The sequence below is a fragment of the Sabethes cyaneus genome, chromosome 2, assembly GCF_943734655.1.
Source record: "Sabethes cyaneus chromosome 2, idSabCyanKW18_F2, whole genome shotgun sequence".
Classification (NCBI taxonomy): Eukaryota; Metazoa; Arthropoda; class Insecta; order Diptera; family Culicidae; genus Sabethes; species Sabethes cyaneus.
In genome coordinates this window covers 112,065,998-112,088,628 of record NC_071354.1, presented here as the reverse complement: position 1 = coordinate 112,088,628, position 22,631 = coordinate 112,065,998, and the positions used below count along the sequence as shown (strand labels likewise).

At 41.3% G+C, this 22,631-nt stretch overlaps 1 protein-coding gene across 5 annotated transcripts in view; it reads right to left on the bottom strand.

Moving 5' to 3' along the window:
• LOC128738371 (1-phosphatidylinositol 4,5-bisphosphate phosphodiesterase gamma-1) overlaps positions 1 to 22,631 on the bottom strand; it is a 375,128-nt gene that overhangs the window by 269,845 nt on the left and 82,652 nt on the right. For 4 of the 5 annotated variants that reach the window (XM_053833430.1, XM_053833431.1, XM_053833433.1 and 1 more), the window contains exons 5-7: positions 7,289 to 7,549; positions 7,113 to 7,227; positions 6,870 to 7,051 (exon numbers count right to left, since the gene is read on the bottom strand). In XM_053833430.1, coding sequence (XP_053689405.1) covers positions 6,870 to 7,051; positions 7,113 to 7,227; positions 7,289 to 7,549 — 558 coding nt within the window. The remainder of the gene's footprint in view (positions 1 to 6,869; positions 7,052 to 7,112; positions 7,228 to 7,288; positions 7,550 to 22,631) is intronic. The other variant, XM_053833432.1, reaches the window with a different exon arrangement.

Sequence of the window (22,631 nt, the reverse complement as noted above, 5' to 3'; positions counted from 1 at the left end):
AGGGAGGTTCATTCGGTTTTATCAATGAACCGATCCTCGTTTCGAATTATTTATTATTTATCTAAGCTCAATCTGCATACTTGTTACAGACTTTAGAAAACACGGTTTGATGGATCTGCTCACGAAGTACGAGATACTTGAGAGGCAGATGAAGGGTTTGATGAACGCGAAAAACCGCTGATATTGGCGTCGGTTCGTGAACGGATTGAGGCACAGCGATGAGCACCGCTCGACACATGCGGAGCCGTACCATTGCAAACGAATGTACAGAGTACTCGAACCGATAGATTCTCGCCTTTGCCATGAAGGTCTGTTCGGACTCTTTCCCGCCTCAGAGATCTTTTTGAGAGAACCTGTGACTGCAAGTGAACCTCCGTTTACAATGGAAGAATTTTCTATAGCTCTCTTATCTTGCAACAATACTGCTCCAGTATTAGACAGAATCAAATTCAACTTGTTGAAGAATTTGCCTGACCCTGCCAACAAAGGTTGTATAACATTTCGCTGAAGACCAAACGGAGTACCGTTTCGCGGAATACCATTTCGCGGAAAACATTTTCGCGGAAAGTACCAAAACGCCGAAAACCCTTTCGCGGAAAGGACTATTCCGCGGAAACCCGTTTGGCGGAAAGAACCATTTCGCGGAAAACCATTTGGCGGAAAATATTGTTTCGCGGAAAACCATGTTAATACCAAACGTTTCCTAGATGATTCAGGGCGAGCCGGCCGCAGGCAACGGCGAGTGTTCGCCGGTGACCCGCCGTCGGAAGCGCCGGCCACTGCGGGGGGGCAGCCCCCCCTCAGAGATCACATCTGTCTAGGTCTATTCGTTTTCCTAGGTCTACTGACCTCTAGTTAGTTTTCCCTAGTCCTCGCATCGATTTAACCTTTGTTGAATACAAAGCGGCAAAGCCGCTTTTGGCGGCTTTCAAACTGAATAAGCGGTAGTTCTCCGCCAAATAGTACTTTCGGTGAAATTGTACTTTCCGCGAAAATGTTTTCCGCGAAATGGTGTTCCGCGAAACAGTATATTCCGCGTTATGATCATTCGCGAATTGGTTTTCCGCGAAATGGTATTCGGCGAAATGTTATACAATCGCCAACAAATGCTTATTGAACCTGTTCAATAAGTTCCTCGAGCTGAATATTGTTCCGCAGGACTGGAGGCAGGCGAAAGTCATCGCCATTCAGAAATCCGGGAAACCAGCCGCCGATAATAATTCTTATAGGCCGATTGCGATGCTTTCCTGTATCCGAAAATTAATGGATTAGTGGAGAAAGAAGGAGCAAATGACCTCCGTACTTTTGGACATTAAATAGGGCCTTTGATACTGTCTCCATAGAAGTTTTGACCAATAGTTGTCACGAAGAGTCATGCACGTCAAAGCAACTTGCAGATGATAGCGTTGTTTCCATTACAGGTTAACGATTTGCAAGGACCTTTGCAAGATACTTTAGACAATTTGTCCAGTTGGGCGTTAAAACTGGGTATCGATTTCTCTTCGGAAAAATCAGTGTTGGTCATTTTTTCTAGGAAGTATGATCCATCACAACTTCAATTGCTACTTATGGGTAAAACGATCGCTCAGGTACTGATTTACAAATATCTCGGATTATGAACCCATTAGTAATTGATAATTTTGAAAAGCTGGCCGAAGTCCAATTTCATTAGATTTACGATTTTATATTTTAACTATATTTTAACCGGCTCAAGATATCAACCCTTCTCAGTATTTCCCCACAAGTGATGCATCACTAGATATTGCCCCTATTATGACTCTTTAGACTACTGTGATATTTTTTTTTTATTCTATATTAGAGAGGTTTTCAGCCTGCGGCTGGTTCGCCTCTTACTGTGATAATCATTTAATGAGACATATCGCATTTTGCACTGTTAATCTGACACTAGAGTGACTTTTAGTTTAATCAACTTATGAGTTTGACTTCTTTTTCCTTCTTGCCCTTCTTTTTCACTTCATTTTCCTTGAGCGAAATCGTATGCGAGATTCGACTGTGTTAATCGTGTAAATCGGGGTAGTCTAAATAGGGGCAAATGCCGCAATACTTCTAAGTCTGCTATATTCTTTGATACCACAATGCAGGAAGAAACTTTCCTTCGGTACCCGGATCAATTGCAACTGCGGTCGCAAAAGTTCCTCAATTTTTTTTAATAAATTTAAAAGTGTTAGTTGCGATAAGATGTTCTACACTGACGGACGATGAGATGTTCTACCTCGACGAGCCCACTGGCTTCGGTATTTTCAATGAAAATTTTGTCTACCTCCTACAAACTCGATGTTCCTGATTCCGTCCTGACTTACTACAATTCAATACTTTCTTTTGATCATCGTAACTATGCCTACATATACATGCTCAATTATGGTGAAGTGTTATCTAACTGTTTTTTGTATATAGATTCACTTATTCGTGATAGGATAGATTTAAAATGTGCATCTTGTATAAATTATTTATTATATTAAGTTCCATAATTAGATTAAAAATGCTCTTACACTGTCCTTCCTTGAACTCTATTGGTATTTTCTTTGACTATGGCTAATATTAACACTGCAAGCAACTCCTCTAATAACCTGAGTATACCTGGTACTGTTATGAAATCTGCATTCGTTCAAGGGAAGCTAACTGTGTGTTGCATGAATGCACAAAGTATATGTGCGAGAAAGTTCTCGAAACTTGCAGAACTTAGAAACATAGCGTTGATTTCTAAAGTTGATATCATGTGTGTATGTGAGTCATGGCTGAATGATCGAACGCCAGATGATCTGCTTTATTGACGAGTATAAAATTATAAGAAACGATCGAAAAGGACGTCTCGGAGGTGGAATCCTGTTGTATCTTAAGAAGCATATTAATTACAAAATCATTCAAGTATCAAACGATGCGACTATCAACTGGTATACTGAGTTCACACTACTTAAGCTAAGGATGAGACAAAAGACTTATGGGTTTTTTTCTACAACCCTCCTAACGTTGATTGTTCTCAGTTATTATACGATACTTTTTCTGATTTGAAATTTCAATATGATAAAATAATGTATATTGGTGATTTCAACACGAATTTGCTGGACACTGATTCTAACCGAACCAAAAGTATGTTTAGATGCATGCAAGGTTTATCCTTGTCTAGTGCAGGAAGTTATCCAACGCATTTTCATCGTATGGGATCTTCTCAAATAGATCTTTTTCTGACTAATGATTCTGAATCAATCTTGCGCTTTAACCAAATTAGTGTGCCGTTTATGTCTGATCATTATATGATTTTTGCATCTGTCAATGTGGACATTTCCAATACTGAGGAAGTAATATGCTACCGAGATTATAGTCGTATGAATACTTCGTTGCTGATTTCCATGCTCAATCAAATCGACTGGAACGCGTTTTATACGGTAGACAACCCAGATATATTAGCCGATATTTTTAACCTCCACATCAAAAACATGCTTGAATAGTGTGTTCCTCTTAGAGAGATACGAAAAAATTCAAGGTGTAATCAATGGTTTACGGCAGAGATATCTAGAGCGATAATTGATCGGGACCTGGCATTTGAGAAATGGAAATGTTCTTATAGTGATATAGATCGTGCTACATATAAGCGTATGAGAAATAAGGTTACAAAACTGATAAACAATGGCAAGAAAACATATTTAAACAGTCTCCTTACTCAAAATCTAACCACCAAGCAGCTTTGGAAGACCCTCAAAAACTTAGGGATCAAGAGCAAAACAAGCGATGATCAGTGTGATTTGAATGCCAATACCATAAATGCTTTTTTCGCTGGAAATTTTTCACTCGATCCGCCTTTACGTTCGCGAATACTGACTGTAACGGAATCGTTCTTTTTTACGAAATAGAGGAATATCATGTTGTGAACGCTATGAATGACATCAAATCGAATGCAGAAGGCTTGGAACAGATTCCCATCAAATTTATCAAAGCAATTTTGCCAGCAGTACTTAAACCAATATTATACATATTTAACCAAATAATTCGGACATCTATTTACCCAAGAGCATGGAAACAATCCAAGATTATTCCAATTAAAAAGAAATCAAATTTAAAAACATTGGAAAATCTGCGTCCTGTGAGTATTTTATGCTCTCTATCTAAAGCGTTTGAAAAGATTTTAAAAATGCAAATATGTAACTACATTCAGCGCAATAATTTATTATCTTCGTATCAATCTGGGTATCGTCCTGGTCATAGTACTAAAACTGCCATGATCAAAATTTGTGATGATATTGGATATATCTTTGATTCCGGGGGTAGTGCAATACTTTTACTTTTAGATTTTTCTAAAGCATTTGATACCATTTCACACAAGTCGCTTTGTTCAAAATTAAGCTCGATGTACGGTTTCTGTCAGAGTTCAGTTTCGCTAATTAATGCATATTTGTCGAATAGACACCAATCGGTTTTCTATCTAGATAATTTGTCGGCGCCGCTACCAATTGTTTCCGGTGTGCCACAAGGTTCAGTGTTAGGTCCTATATTGTTCACTTTTTATATTAATGATCTGCCAGCAAACTTACATAACTGTAGAATTCAGCTTTTTGCTCTTAACTGCTGTGTTAGATTTGTATTCAGTTTAAATCGATATTCAAGCGTGACTCACTTGCAGCATGAACTTATTGGTTGGTCACTGAATAATTTTACCAAATACAGGTCTGTGATGATTTTACACGGGATTATTCACAAACAAATACCGCAGTATGTATATTCCAAACTGATACCTTTGAGAAGCAATAGAGGCGATAAATACCAGCTTCAACGATGCAGGACGTCGCATTATAATCAGTCATTGCTCATTACAGGAATTGCTTTCTGGAACCAACTACCTGCTTCCGTCCGATCATGAGCTTCAAATAATCAAATCAAAAATAGGGTTTAGGAAGGCGTGTTTAGAGCATTTAAATTTAAATTAATTATTTTTTGTTAGTTTGTTTTTCTATTTCGTATTCGTAATAACACTTCATCTGATCGAATCGTGAACAGAAAAGACAGTAGTCTTAAGTTTTTTGTGAGCAAATAAACTAAACTAAACTTCATACCACTACTTCTTGGGGAAAATACGGGAAGTATTGAGTGTTTTAACTGACTTTTACTTTAACTTTAACTTTAACAAAAATTGAAGGTTGCCTTAGCATGGGTCCCTTCTCATTGCTCCATACCGTGTAATGAGAAGTCTGATTCTTTAGCTAAGGTGGGTACTATTCATGGCATTATTTACGATAGACCAATTGCTCATAACAAATTTTATAGTACCTTGCGTCAGAGGTCGCTCATTAGTTGACAAACATTATGGAATATAGATGAGTTGGGACGGTGGCTACATTCCATCATTCCTAAGGTATCGACGAAAGCATGACAAGGGATTGAATGTGAGTGGAGATTTCATTCGCGTGATGTCTAGATTTATGTCCAATCACTACACGTTAAACACGCATCTCTTTCGTATTGGGCTTGCAGAGAGTAACCACTGTGCATTGTGTTTGTGGCGATGGCTTCCATGACATGGAGCATGTAGTCTGGCCCTTCGGGCCCGAGGAAGACAACCTAACGTCCCTGTACGAGATATTCTTGGTAGCCGAGAAAATGCTGACATAGCTATTTAAAAAACTTCACCAGTGTCTGTTTTCGATCATTCAAACTTTCAGGTCTATGTGTAATGCTCAGATCACTCATCCAACACCCCACTGTGATATGTACATGTTGTACTGGAGGGGGCAGATATGACCCGAAAACAGTAAAACGTTACACAGTACTACAGTACGCCATATACAATACGACTGCTAAAGGATATCGCACACTATAAATGTACCTGCACCCTCGCAATTGACAATATAATGAAACCCCTAAACCACCTTTCCAAGCCTTCCTACATGTAAAGAAAAATGTAAACAAAGGTAAAAACCTACTAACACCAGTAAATTGGATGTATCGATCATACCTTCTAACATAAATTATAACGCAGTGTTGGGCACCGCTAATTCGCTAATTCGCTAACCGACTAATCGAGAAACGCTAGTTATACTTTATAATTTATACTCAGACTAGCCGAATTGTTGCTGGGCCATGATTCCAAATGACGTGCCGCTGTTTATTTGAAAATTAACAAAGTGTAAAGCATTTTATCCATTATAATAGGTTTTGATCTTAGGTAAATTAAGAAAAGTCATGTAATAAATGTAAATTACAAATAATTTGTACAGCGATAGATTACAATGCAAGTTGTTGCGATATGTTCAAAAATAAACGGTAACTGTTAATTTGCAGTTTGCGATTAGTGATTAGCGAAATTTCCACGACTATCGAGCAAATTGCATCGGTTAGCGAATTAGCGAATTAGCGGTGCCCAACACTGATTATAAGTAATTATACTATTTTTCTAAAAACAAGCCTTACGGTTCGGCTAAGTTGCTGCGAAGGAGCCAAATCAAATAAACGAGATTTAAAAAAAATCGTTCAAAGATGGAAATTAATTTTGCTACTGCATTAGACTGTTTTACGTGGTATTCGAGATTTCCTCAAGTTTTTAATCCGTATTTCATAATTCCGTATCTGTATAATTACTTTCTATTGATAATTTCGCGGTACATATGCATGTAGGTATTATCATTCATATTTGAACTAAAGTAACTACGATGTGAATAAAGTACGACACTAGTTATTCGGCCTACTTCTACTTAAGGTCGACGCTTATTCTCCATACCCTGAGGAAAAATAATATTCTAATAAAATATGATTGAATATTCATTTAGTTGTAAAAAAGGTTTCTTGAATTTAGTATAAAATGAAAACAGTGTAGGCCGAATAAAAATCATGCCGGAAATACTATTCCATGCCCTACTTACCTGAACGAAATTACAAAAGCGTTTGGACCTTTATCACTCGGTCTAACGAGAAATGCCCCATCGTTATGCAGTTGATGTAGTATAATTTCAGATTGCTCACGGGTTGTATTTTCGTGGTACCAATCTTTACTTTCGTGTTTGTTGGGTTGTGGTACAGGTTCTTTTAAAGTTATGTAAAATTCCTGAATAAAGAGGCTAGATATTAATATTACATTTGGATTATTAATAAAAGACGACACTTACCGAGCTTCTAAGCGAATTTTGACGATAGAAGATAATCAAACTATACAAATTATCAAACAAATTGTTTTCCATTAAATAATATTTAGTTACACCTTTATCCTGTTTCAATTTAATCCTAAAAACATGAGTTAACAAATTGAAATACAATACCATATTATAAACAAATATGAGCATACCTGCAATGGTTGGGTTTTCCTTGGCGCCAAAACGATAAACAGTAGTCTCCAACAAATGTGACACTTTCGCGTACAAGAAATGTTCCATCACCAAAATGCGCGTACTGGCGCAGAAGACTTTCAGCTTCTTCGCGACCGCCGGGTAATTTCCCATGAAACCAGTTTTCGCCAAAGTGTAATTCGTCATTGGTAACACCGTCTTTAGGTCTTGATAAGCTAGAGTCACATTCTTCTTCACGCATATCTTCTCGTTCAGTTCTGCTAGAAAATCAATTATATCAATTTATATCATAAAAGAAGCAAAAGTAATCCATAAATTTCAATCTATGGTTGTATATCAGAAGAGTAAGCTGCTTTTCAAAAAATGTTTGGTAGACAAAATAGGATACATTATTCACAGAGGTAAACCAGACTTTTTGCGATTAGAATCATTTTTGCATTTTGTTCCATGTTACTCGCTCCTAAAAAGTCTTTAGGTTAAAGTTGCAATAGAATTGAAAGCCAAGGTTAATTAATTAAACACAAAAAAGATTTATTAATGAAAGACGATCTTATCATATTGAAAGCACATTTAAGAATAAAAAAGAAAATGGCTACCGCCAAAAGTTTCCGCTGCTGCTGCTCTGATGCCACGTTTGCTTCGCCAGTAGACGTGCAGGTAGTTTGGCGGACACACACATCCTATGCACACTATGCGCAAAGATAACAGGGATGCCATGAATGTAACTTTTCTAATACTCCTCCTCAACATTTGTTGCCATCACTTGCAGCTAAGCCCATCATCTCAGCAAACTTCTTTTGTTTGACAACTCCAAGTGGTTTCGTTAGAATATCGGCTACCATGTGTTCCGACGGACAATATTTCAGGTTCAGCACTCCGTCGTTGCATAAATTCTTGACGCAATGTTCCCTCGTCTCCACATGCTTCGAACGCCGACTTGTTCGTTCTGGTTGTCTTCCATCATGATCACCGGTCCTTCATATGGTTCACCTAAATCTCTTAGTAGCTTCAGTAGCCATAGAAGTTCCTGGCTTGCCTCGCTTAAAGCCACATACTCCGACTCCATCGAAGACAAAGTTACAATTGTTTTGCTTCCGACTACACCATGAAGCAGCTCCACCAGCATACAAGTAAACAAACCCTGTGGTTGACTTGCTAGAACAGATATCACCAGCCCAATCCGTTGTCGCCTTTAAATAGCGCACAACTCGCTTCGCTGCTATCCAATCTGCTTCAGTGGGTGCACTCACCTTTCGTCCAAGAATCGATGCACTCACTGCTATATCAGGTCGACCACAGACCGCTATGTAAAGTAGCGCACCGACGAGGCTTCTATACATTGTACCATCAGAAACCGCACTGCTTTCGTTTTCTTCCTTTACGCACCCAATTTCCATTTGGGGTTTTAACCTCTTTGGCATTACGAAGTCCGAATTTTGCAATAATCCGGTCAATATAGCCTTTTAAAGACACGCTATATCCACTTTTGTCTCGATACACTTCCATTCCAAGGAAGTAACTCAACTCCCCAAGATCAGTCATTTCAAACTGTTGCTTCAGTTGTTCGTAAACAGTCTTGATTTCAGAATCGTCCACACAGCCTACGAGAATATCATCCACGTAAACAAGCAGGTAAATCACTTTTCCCCTGACTCTTCTCGTATACAAACAAGCATCCGCTGTGCTCTGCTTGAAACCCAAGTGTTTCAACACAGCATCCAGGCGCTTATTCCAACATTTTTCCGACTACTTCAAGCTATATATACTCCTCCTCAAGCGACGGATCATGCTTTCTTTACCTTTGACAACATATCCAGGCGGTTGCATCATGTACAACTCTTCATCTGGTTTGCCATGCAAGTAGGCCGTTTTCAAGTCAAAATGTTTCAGCATCATTCCTTTCTTGCTTGCCAACGCTAACAAATGCCGAAAAGTTGTGTGCGTGGTTACCCGTGCGAAACCCTCGTCGTAATCCTCACCATACACTTGCGAACAAGTTAGCTACAAGTCGAGCCTTATACTTGACTATTTCGCCAATCGCATTTTGCTTCAGCTTATAAACACAGCGGCAACCAACGGGTTTTCTTCCCTCAGGTAAATTTACCAAATCCCACGTTCCATTTTGCGAGTGGGATTCTAACTCATTGGCGCTTTCCATTTGTCTTTCTGCTCAGAGGCCATGGCTTCTTTGAAATTATTGGGTTCCACTGCTAAAGTTTTGCAGTCCCAGATGCAAAAATTTGCTCAATCAATCTGTTTGCAGGAATCCGCCGTGTCGAACGGCGAGAACGTCTTACTATTTCATCCATCCTGAAACCATGGAACGAAAAACTTTCATCGGCAACACTATCATCTTGCAAATCACAAGTAACATCGGGAACATAGCTAGAATTTTCTTCTAAAGGCAATTCAACCGGACACGAAACAAACGGAACATCAAAGGAGTTTTCTTTCGGTACAGGCTGCACTGGCACGGATCTTTTTAAACTGCACTGCTCAAGAAATTTTGCATCTCTACTGATCGTAATGATCCCCGATTGCACGTTTTAAAAACGATACGTTTTTCGCCCTTCCGCATAGCCAACAAACACTACTAGCATCTCGGATTTGAGCAGCACCCTATGCTTTATGCTTTTCTTTCGGAATATGCATGTAAGCCTTACTACCGAACACTCTCAAATGGCTATAAGACGGTTTCTTTTTCGACCAAAGTTCGAACGGTGTGCACGCTACCGACACCGGTGAGCGATTCTGCAAATAGTTTACAGTGATAATCGCCTCACCCCAGAACTTTTTCTTCATACCAGATTCAGCCAGCATACAACGAATCATCTCCTTAAGATAATGGTTTTTCTGTCCATTATCTTAAGAACGGTGTAATTCTGCTGCGCGAATAAGGCGCCGACATTTGCTGTACGATTCTTTTTCCCACAAAGAATTTTTTCAACTCACGGTCCGAATACTCTCCTCTACCATCCGCACTTCGGATAACGCCCATACTGCCTTTTCATCATGTTGCAGTATTCACGAATCTTTTCTTCTGTCTCCGATTTGCGTTGCAGCAAATAAAGCACCGAATAGCGACTATAATCGCCTACCAGGATTATATAGTAACGATCACCTCGCGGCGTTGCTACTTCCATCGGCCCACCCAAATCACTGTGAACAAGTTCCCCAACTTCACTTGCCCGGCTCTCAGGCGCTTTCGGGAAGGACTCTCGATTCATTTTCCCTTCGTAACACGGTTCACGGCACCGTGAATCCCAGATCAGCAAATCTGCTCACCGACAGTAGATTACCCGCGAGCGACGGTACGTGAAATACATTTTCTAACCTTGCCTTCACTCGCGCACCTCCACCATTAACACAGCTAATCATACCGGAACCAGCACCGGTTGAATTGATCGTGATTCCATCAGCCAAACAAATAGTAGCTTCTTTTGACTTGTTGAACTCAGCTAATATTGACGAATCACTTGTCATGTGCGAGGTGGCGCCTGAATCAAGGTACCAAACATCTGCTTCACCAAAATTTCCAGCAACTAAACACATTTCGAAGTTTTCTGCCACATTAGCCTTCTCTCTATTTTGCCGATCCTGTGCCAATTTACGACAGTCACGTCGAAAATGCCCCTTTTTGCTACAATAATGACAAACTTTGTTTTTCTTTGCTTTTGGCTTCTCTCTACAAAATTTTAGGTTTTCACTATTCGACCCCGTTGCAAGCGCTTTTTCTTCTCCGGGAATCTTTTCAACATGTCGCCGACCTTCATCGAGTAATTTTCCCTTCACGAATTCCACCGTTTGATCTTACCAAACCAATGATCTTTCATTTCTTCGCCCAGCGCCGAAAGCCGAAATCGCAGCTCCGCCATTGCTTTCAAATGATCAGCCATGCATTCATCATCTGACATACGGATGGACATCAACTTACGCACTACGTGGATTTTGCTAGACAAACACGCACGCTCGTGGTAATCCTTCAGAGCATCCCAGATCTCTTTCGCCGTCGTCTTCTGCATAACGTGGATAAGCTGCATGTCATCCAGCGCCAATCCAACCAATGCCTGCGCCATCTCATTTGAGACCCAGACCACATCCGCATTAGGTTCGGTCACTACACTAAGCACTTTTTCCTTCCTCAGCAAAAGCCGCATTTTAAACTTCCAAATAGTTCTGGTCGTTTAACTTTTCAATCGATACTTTCATGTCCGCCATTTTGTTCCCAAACAGCACACTGTAGTTTTCGATGTTCAACAAAAAAATACTAAACGCGACGATTTCAACTCAAATTAACCACTATACTTTCATTCAACTAGGCCCATAACCTCTTGGGTTAAAGTCGCAATAGAATTGAAAGCCAAGGTTAATTAATTAAACACAAAAAAGATTTATTAATGACAAACGAACTTATCACATAGAAAGCACATTTAAGCATGAAAAAGAAAATGGCTACCGCCAAAAGTTTCCGCTGCTGCTGCTCTGTTGCCACGTTTGCTTCGCCAGTAGACGCACAGGTAGTTTGGTGGACTCACACACACCAATGCACACTATGCGCAAACATAACAGGAATGTTGCTTTTCTAATTAAAAGTACCTTTACAACCTTTCAAACCAGTTATCGGTTTGAGTAATATCTGTAAAGTTAGTAAGTTAGTTCAAAAAGTAACAAATTCGTTCGCTGTAACGTCAAACAGTTCTGTTCCTCAAAGACGCGTTCTAGCATAACATAGTATAGCATAGTTTGACCGCCCGTGAGTTGCCCGTGAGTTGCCCGCGATTAATCTTGATCAGCTGAAATTGCACAACGAACCACCAGAATGATGTTTGGGAGTAGCAGATCATTCACAGTGTGTAGTTTCTGGTGATCTAATTCTTTGTGATGATCAATAGCAATGCTGGCCGCGCCCATGAAGGTCAATTTGGGAGGGAAATGAATGTTAATCTACTTGCTGCTACTAGGGAAGGGATCAAGGAATCCTCTGCATCATCCACAAGTGTCACACGATGAAGTTGTTGTTAGTGGAAAGGAATTGATCTGTATCCGCCGAGGCAGGTGGTGTGATCACTGTCATTCGAGCTCGCGTACGATTTGACGACGTGTTTGGTTACGTGGCCATTACGAAACAGGTAGTGGAAATCCGAAATACCGATATAAGAAAAAAACAATGCGAAATGCACCGAAAATTTGTTCCATATCGCGCGCGGGCAGTTATATAATAACGATTGACATTTGTTGCTATGCGATACTCAGTATGTAACCATCGGTTGTATGAGCATGAGACTAACCTGAATATTCTATAAATTTGTTGTAAAGCCAGTAATTACGAAAATGAAGAACAAGAATAGGGAACAGTATAGTCAACAGTGAGACAACAGGAACAGTGAGTCAACGGGAACAGCTACCTCTTAAAACACCCAAGATCCATGATATTTTATTTATTTATTTATTTATTTGTTTCAATTTTTCATCTGACCTTTAAAGGTCTCAATGAAATTTGTGGAATTTGTGGGTGGGGAAAAGCCCACTAGAGATTGACCCTCAAGTGCGCGTAAAAACCCCACCATCTTTTGACAGAGTTTACGATTTACAATTTTACACTTAGAAGTTCACTAAAAATGCATTATTAACAAACTACGTACAACTACAATATTGGTACAACATTAACATTAACTTTAAACATCTTAATTTGGCAATAGCATATTACATTACTTAAATCAGTTTTTATCTGTTTAATAATATTTTATCGAACTGTTGGCCTGCATTAAGACTACGTAAATTGTCACAGATTACAAAAAGTTCAAACAATTTTTAAGGACATTAATACTGACATTGAAATCGAATTCGTCAAATACTTGATTAAACACTAAACACATGGCTCTGACAGGTTCGTTCTGCGCATACTCTGTTCTATAAACATTCAGTCTAAGAAACCGTCGAAGGCGAAGATTTCTTGGAACAACGTTAATATTAATTTGACTCAAAATTTGAGCAGCGTCTATTCCACCTAGAAGTACTTTTCCTACGAAAACTGCCTTGGCAATGTCACGCCTTTTTTCTAGAGTATTCATGCCAAGTAGCGCGCAGCGGTTCACATAGGGTGGCAAGTCGTTTGGATTATTCCAGGGCAAAAACCTCAAAGCGTAGCGGACAAATTTCTTCTGAACTGCTTCAATTCTGTTGATCCACACGTCATGGTATGGACTCCACACCACAGCTACCGTTTCAAGTGTCGACCGAACCAGCGAGTAGTACAGTGCCCTCAGACAGTACGGATCGTTGAATTCCTTAGAAATCCGGAAGATGAATCCAAGATTACGATTCGCTTTCGATATGATGTTACAGTAATGCTCCCTAAACGACAATTGTGTATCTAGCAGAATACCAAGGTCCTTGAATGCTGAAACTCTTTCAATGGCATCACCCTTAATCTTGTACTGCCAGTATATCGGATGCATTTTACGATTGAAGGAAATCACGGCACATTTTTTCACGCTAATTACCATGCGATTTGCAAAACACCAATCTGAAAACAAGTCGATCATCCATTGTAGCTGCTTACAATCCTCAATGGACGTCACCCGCAAGAAAATTTTTAAGTCATCTGCGTAGAGTAGTCTGCACCCGTCGGGTAATATGAAGCAGACATCATTGATGAATATCGAGAAAAGCAGCGGTCCGAGATTACTCCCTTGTGGCACTCCAGAAAGGTTGCCAAAAGCATTCGATTCGTGAGATCCAAGTTTCACACACAAACGACGGTTGGCGAGATACGATGCTATCCATTTTACAAAGTTGATTGGTGCACCCAGGCGATCGATTTTGGCGATTAGAATTTTATGGTTGACTCTGTCAAACGCTGATTTCAGGTCCGTATACACAGTGTCTACTTGGACGCCTTCGCTCATTCTTATTATGCAGTGTGACGTGAACTGTAGTAGGTTAGTAGAAGTAGATCTCCCAGGAAAGAAACCGTGCTGATCGGTCGAAATGTAGGATTTGACTGCTTGCATCAGTTGCCCACTAACGAGTGTTTCCAGCAATTTAGATCCAGCGCTTAGCGACGTGATGCCACGATAATTTGAGATATTTCTCTTTTCTCCCTTTTTGAATACTGGGAACATAATCGAGTTCTTCCAGCGATCCGGAAACGTAGATTGACTCAATGAGCTGTTGCAAATGAAACGTAATGGTTCGCACAGAGCTCTCGCACACCTCCTCAAAACAAGCGTAGGAATTCCATCGGGCCCCGCAGCAGCCGATGATTTAATTCCTCTGATAGCAGCTTCAATATCCAAAGTAGTAAACTGACCCACACGGAAGTCCAGCATATCAGTAGGCACATTTCGCAGTGCGTTCCTCACTTGTTGATTGGTGGTAGATTCCTCGTCGAACACACTCGAAAAATGCTTTGCAAACAGGTTGCATATTCCGTCAACCGAATCTGCACACTCTTCACCAAGAAACATACTGGATGGAAGACCGCTTTCATTGCGCTTTTCGTTAACGAACGCCCAGAAACGTTTTGGGTTACTCTTGAGCTTGGCTTGTGTACGTCGAACATAGCAGGCATAAAGTGCACGGTTGTAGTTTTTATACCTAGTGCTCGCTATCGCAAACGCTCTCTGGGTAAAGGGGTTTCGATTTCTTGAGTATCTCCGAAGTGCGGCGGCTCTTTCACGTTTTAGTTTCTTTAACATTCCAGTAGTCCATGCAGGTTTCTGCCGTGGTCGGGGAGCAGGAACGTATATTTGAAAAAGTCGGGACATAGTTGCTATCAGAAACTCTACTGATTCGTTAACATTCGTCGCTTCATATAAAGGATACCAATCAACAGCCAAAATAGCTTCATTGAGAGAGTCAAAATCAGCTCTTTTGAAGTCAAATTCTCTATCGTCGTCAAAATCTTCGAAATGAGTGGGGGCGGCACAGAAGAGGGCAGCAGTGAAAGGAGGATGCTGCAGGTCAATATTGATCAAGGGCTCAACAGATTTCCTTATTTCGCAACAAGTTGCTGCGTCTTCGCTCACGAAAAGAAGGTCTAATGTTCGACCATTTGAGTTTTTAATCGTATTTAGTTGCTTCAAATTCAACACAGCTAATCCGTCTAGAAGAGCAGCACTGGAAGTTGAGAACGTTGATGTGTACGGATCTGGGAACGCAAAATTAGTGACACCAGAGTTTGACCATGTTAAGCCGGGTTGATTAAAATCGCCAAACATCAAGTGCACATCGGACATTTCTGAAGAGTTCACAACTGCATCGACTGAGTTAATTAGCCTTCCAATAACACTTGTCTCAGCTGCGAGATCAGGAGGGATGTATACTACACCAACATGAATTTTTCTTTCACCGCTACCTTCTAGTTTTATCCACAACTGTTCAATGTCTTCGTCAACTTCAATTGTTCCACGGGAGGAGGTTAACCGGTTGCTGACAGCAATCAAAACCCCGCCACCTCTTAGCTTACCAGAGCGAAGGAGATCACGATCTTTACGATACACAGTGTATCCATGGTCGAAGAGCTGTGGAGATTGAATCTCACCATTCAACCAAGTTTCCGTCAGAACAACAACATCGTACTCCTCGTCACATGCAGCAACATAAAAATCTTCCACTTTGGTTCGTAGGCCTCGTGTGTTTTGATAATATAATTTGATTACAGTACCTTGAGGAGATGATACATGCCCATGGCTGGATCGTTCAGGGACTTTCGGTTGTGGAAGAGAGCACACGGCCGGCTCTGTCGCGATACATGGTTTAGCGGCTTCGTCAACGGACTGGTTGATGGTACGGTTCTGGAATCGTCGAGACTCATTTAACGGACGTGCAGTATCTTGCGCGGCTTCGGCTAAACATATACTGTTTGGTAATTTACCTGGAAAAACAAATTGGTGCTCCACCGAAGAATCGCCAGGTAGGCTCAGCTCAATAGAAGCAGCATGTCGATTCACGTCCTTAGGCGGTGGTCGAAGAGATTCGTCTAACTCGGTTTCCGATACGGCATCTACAGATGTGCGGCTTCGCAATTTTGGCCAGTAGTGGAATCGTTGCGATTTATTCAACGGAGGTACAGTGTCCAGTGCTGCTTTGGCGAAAAGATCCAGGTCCCAGTTCGACGTAGCGCTTGTTGAGTCCGTTGGTTGCTACATAGAGTAATCAATTTTTTGTCTAGCATTCCTTGCACGTTTCTGGTAAATTGGACAATCCCTGCTCCAAGCTGAATGGTTGACGTCTAAATCTTCGTCACAAGATGTTTTCCGCTGTTTGTTCGATCGGTCACAGTTAGCACACATTTCGAATTCCGAATCACAATCATTTGCATTATGATTACCGGCACATTTCGGGCAGCAAACGGGTTTCTCGCAATTGGCAGCTTTATGACCAAATTCATTACAGTTATAACAACGATTCACGTTAATTTCTTCCACAACTTTACAACGATCCCACCCTACATTGATGCGCTGCCGCTTAATTAGGCACTCAAACGTGCGTGCATCGGTTTCTAACACAGCACCAGCTGAACGGTTATTATTCGTGAGCAACCTAACTATCTTCACGTCAGCAGAATCAGGGAAGTCGTTTTGCTTTTTTAATTTTTTCAATATCTCATCAGCAGACATATCTTCAGAGAGTCCAAATAGTTTAATTCTGGGTTTGAGTGGTTTCAAAATTGCAACATCGTATCTGTCCGACAAAGCACTCGATGCAGTCTCAACCAGCTTTATAGCGCACTGTTTGCTCTCACATCTAACTGCAGCCTCACCATTCTCCTTGTAGCGCACTGTCTTAACGCAAAAAACCACAGGATCAATTTTTCCACGAATATCACTCTTCGTAATATCAGGATTTTGAATTACTTTCGGTTTGATTAAAACAGTCTGCTCAATTTTAGTCACTGTTCCAGATTTACGAGGTGTAATAGCATTGTTTTGCTCATTCTGCGTTGAAGCTTTTTTTCCGTCGTCGCTGACTATGATAACATTCGAATTATTGACTGGGAACTGAACGGGATCAGCATACGTAGGAATTCTTCGCCGCTTTCCTGATCTTAGGAGTCCGTCATTATCGGTATCAGCTGTTTTTGTGTTGCTATTTACTGCCGACTCAGAGGTAACATCAGCGTAAGTTCTTTTTGCGGTTTTCGAGCCACGCTCAGTTGCATTATTTGACTTATCGTGAGAGCATGTTGTAGATGTTTTTGCATCGATCACAGATAGTAAACGAGGTAGCAAACTGTTTTCAATTTTTTGAGCGAAATCTTTCTCAAAACGAGAAAAAGCGGCTTCATTTTTTAACACTACTGCGCTAAGCGCATTCATTTGTTCAACCAAATCAGAACATTTCTTTTGGATGTCGCTAATGCAAGTCATTTGTTTTCTGCAGTCAAAGCAGATATATTTCAACGCAACATTGTCTCGCAAAGCGGTGGCAACCGAAGTACTGATCTCGGCACAGCGTGTGTGAAGGATCCGCTCGCACTTTCCGAAGCAGTACACTCTGTCGTTTTCGTCTTTGATTCTATGAGCGCACGCACTGCAAGAAACCGACGTCATAGCGGCGGCGCGCAGTCCCGCGCAGCCCCCGACCAACAAGATGAGTTTTTGTGACTGTTGTTTATTGTTGCACCGTCTCACTATCAGAAAACACGGTACTGTTTAACTTTGATAGTCCAGCGGTTGACCACTAAATCCACTGTCCAGTTAGTGAAGTGAATAAACTGAAATTTTATCTTCACAGTGACGTATCATACACAACACAAAACACCGTATTGCATGTTAAAAATTGACACACTTCGCCAGATAAATAACACACCGAGAGGAAAAGTAATGGAAAATCGTATCTATAATGGTTTAGCACTGTTATAACGAACAGATGTTCTATGAAATTTTCATGGAAAGTGAAGTTTGTGAACCTACATCGCATAATGTAGTTTGAGAAAATTTTGTTGATTTTATAATATATTTTTCTATAACAATCAATTTTTGGGGGGGGGGGGTCAAAGTAAATTCTTTTGCAATCATTTTCAAGTGATTTTCAAAGACAAAATACATATTAGGTAAATTAAAATTAAAATTGCTGCATGGCATCACGTAGTAATAAGAGTTTCCAACAAGACCTAGAATGGGATGATCAGGTAAATGCACAATGTAGTAAAATTTACTTGGGTTTACGACATTTAAAATTGACTGCATCTATGTTACCACTCTCTATGAAATTAAAACTATTTAAGTCCCTGTTGCTTCCGCATTTCAATTATGGTCTAGAATTGATTATCAATGCCTCCGCCAGAGCTATCGAAAGACTGCGAATTGTATTAAACTGTTGTGTTCGTTGGGTGTACAAATTGAGCAGGCTTTCAAGAGTATCGCATCTTCAAAATACACTACTGGGTTGTTCATTTAGAAATTATTTTGAATTTAGATGCTGTGTGACTTTTCACAAAATCCTTCAAACGGGACCAAATTATCTGCGTGAAAAATTACAGCTTTTCCAGAGTTCAAGAGTGAGAAATTATATTTTGCCTCGTTTCAATTCATCACATTACAGTGGTACCTTCTTTGCACGTGCAGTAGTCTGGTGGAACCAACTTCCTACTGAAATTAAAATGATAAATTCATCTGCTAGGTTCCGTTGCGAATGCATTCAATGGTTGGAAGGAAGGAATTAAGTTTAAAAATAATTGTGTAGTTATAAGAGAGTAAAAGCAAGTGATGAATGTGGTTGTCAATTCCGATTGTAGAAATTGATAAGAATGTATTCTTAATCTACAAGTATATTAAATAAATAAATAAATAAATAAAATAAATAAATATTTGAAAAAATATGACAATCGGATTGTTTGCTAGTTCACTACTTTTCATAAAACATTCTTATTGGCAACGGTGAGACACAGAGACGTAGGTGTCACTGAGACATAGCTTTTTCCATGCAATTTTTTTGAATTTTTTTTTTTTGTATTCAATTGCAAATGAATCCATAGGGATTGACTGTAAATGAATTCTGAAGTGTAAGTTAACAGTCAGATGTCCAGGATTTGTGTTTTATATGAGTATAAATGTTTGTGTGAAAATAATCGGAATTTTCAATCATATCCAACAATAATATATGCTTTATAGACACAATAAACAGCACGACATCTAAACTATTTATTATTACCCAAAAATATGGTTTAAATTGATTTCAAATAGGTGTCTCAGTATGCAATACTCGTTGTCTCACTCTTCCCACCTACCCGGGAACAGTGAGTCAAAAGAACACCTTCACATTTGTGGTTATAACTCATTTAGCTTATAATCAAAACGACTGGAACTTTTTTTCAGACAAATAGATAGAACAGCTCGTTAATAGCTATCACCAAAAAAATTTAAAATATTTTGTAAAAAAAAGTGTCTCACTGTAGACGTCCCTCCCCTACACCTTTTTTATAAATTTAAAATAATAGTAATGGTACTACATAATCGGCGGCTGGCAAAGGGTGAACATGTGCATTCCATAACCTCTGTTCATTAACTCCTATTCCTACCTCCACGAGGTGCCGGCTGGGGTACGCAACTTCGGTTGTCGTATGCTAACAGGAAAGGAGGCAGAGTGGCTCCCGCCCACATTAAGATGGCAGCCCCATCAGCGGGATAAGGACCTTAGGTTAACAGCCTACTGTACCAGAACACACAAAAAGTTAATGAAAATGAAAGAAGAAATCTCTCCGGATTATTGGCAACGACCTTTAGCATGAAAACACGGACACGAATCGGAACATGGAATATACTGACCCTTGCCCAGCAGGGCAAGCTGGCTTAACTTGCAAGGGAAGCTAGCCGCCTGAAGCTTGAAATCCTGGGACTGAGCGAGGTCCGCTGGCCGGGTACTGGCGAACACAGGACATCATCCGGGCAAGTCTTGCTCTACTCTGGCATACGAGGTGAAAATGCTACTCGAGAAAGAGTAGTTGGATTCCTACTGAGCCCAGGGGCACGTGCGGCCCTGATGAAGTGGGAACCAATAAATGAGCGAATAATCGTTGCCAGATTTAGAACACGGGTTAGGAACCTTACGGCAATCCAGTGCTATGCGCCAACAGATGCTGCCGACCTGCAGGAGAAAGAGAGCTTTTACAGCCAGCTGAACAGCGTGGTTGAGAAAATCCCGAAGGGGGACATCCAAATTCACATGGGCGACTTCAACGCGAAGATTGGCTCAAACAACGCGGACCTTGAATGCGTCATGGGACGCCATGGCCTAGGAGAGATGAGCGAAAACGGGGAGCTGTTTACAGAATTCTGTGGTAATAACGACATGGTCATTGGTGGATCGCTCTTCCCCCATAGACCAGTACATAAAGTCACGTGGGTTTCCCGCGACGGCCGAACAGAAAACCAAATCGACCACATCTGCATCAGCCGGAAATGGAGAAGGAGCCTTTTTGATGTACGCAACAAACGCAGCGCTGACATTGCATCCGACCATCATCTTGTTATCGCTGAGATACGTCTGCGCGTCGCACGTGTCCAACGACGGGAGGAGAAAGTTGGGTGCCGCTACGACGTCCGCCGATTGGAGAATCCTGAGGTGAAAAGGGCCTTTGTTGAACAACTTGAATCTCGAGCCTCGGAGTTGCCATCTGGTGGAACCGTCGAAGAGCAATGGACCGGCATCAAGAACGCCTTCATCACGACCAGTGATGAAACCTTCGGCAAAGCGCGCAGTGGGCGGAGGGAGTGGATTTCGGATGAAACTTGGAGGAAGATCGACGAGCGGAGAGAGGCGAAAGCCGGTATTGAGCGAGCGCGGACCAGATCGGCTAAGACAGCTGCCCGTCAACGATACGCCGAACTGGAGAGGGCTGTTAAACGTGCTTGTAGGCGGGACAAAAGAGCCTGGACTAACTCCCTAGCCGAACAAGGAGAAACCGCCGCCGCCAATGGTGATATCCGTTTGTTGTGCGATATTTCTCGCCGCCTTAGTGGTGCCAGGATGAATACAAAGATGCCGCTAAAGGACAGAGCTGGTCAGCTATTGACTGACCGTACAGAACAGCTTAAGCGATGGACTGAACATTTTGAACAACTCTTCCGAGTTTCAAATGTCAGAGACCAACAAAACCAGCAGCGTACGACGCCTACAGTTCGTCGAATAAATCGCGTGAACTCGGAGGCGCCATCGCTGGATGAAATTGTAGCAGCCATCAAGAGTATGGAATTCAATAGAGCGCCAGGGATAGATCGTATTTCAGCCGAAATGCTCAAAGCTGACCCATCTTTGTCAGCCCAGATGATGCATCAGCTTTTCAGCAATATTTGGGAAACCGCAACTTTTCCGGTGGACTGGATGCAGGGCATATTGGTCAAAGTCCCTAAGAAAGGAGACCTAACGGAATGCGGTAACTGGCGTGGCATCACGTTGCTCTGTATTACTCTCAAAGTACTCTGTAAGGTAATCCTCAACCGGATCCAGGAGAAGATCGACGCTACTCTCCGGCGGCAGCAAGCTGGATTCCGTGCTGGCCGATTATGTGTAGACCATATCACAACGCTCCGCATTATATTGGAGCAGATCAACGAATTCCAGGACTCTCTTCTGCTGGTATTCGTTGACTTCGAAAAGGCGTTCGACCGACTCAATCACGAAAACATCTGGGGCGCACTTAGGCGTAGAGGAGTTCCAGATAAGCTAGTCCATCTCATCGAGGCTCAGTACGAGGCGTTCTCGTGCAAGGTTTTGCACGACAGCGTCTTGTCCGACCCCATAAGGGTTACTGCTGGCGTGAGACAGGGCTGCATTTTATCACCGCTTCTGTTTCTCATCGTTATGGATGAGATATTAGTTGGAGCAATTGACAGTAGACCAAATCGAGGATTGCCTTGGAATCCTCTAACGATGGAGCAGCTAAATGACCTCGACCTAGCCGACGACATTGTCTTGCTCGCACAACGCCGAAACGATATGCAGAGCAAGTTAGACGACCTCTCCGAGAGCTCCCAGGCAGCAGGTCTCACAGTCAATGTAGCGAAAACTAAGACTATGGTAGTGAACACTGACAATTCCACCAACTTTACAGTAGCGGGACAACAAGTTGAGCAGGTAGCCGTCTTTCAATATCTTGGTAGCCAAACAACGCCCGATGGTGGTACCAAGACTGATATAGCCACACGGATCAGGAAGGCCAGGGGTGCCTTTGCAGGTCTGCGAAACATTTGGCGCTCAACCCAGATCGCTCTACGTACGAAAACCCGAATCTTTAATTCAAACGTTAAATCCGTATGCCTGCGAAACGTGGTGCGTCTCAGCGGAGACAACGCAAAAACTGCAGGTATTCATTAACCGGTGCCTGCGATATATTAT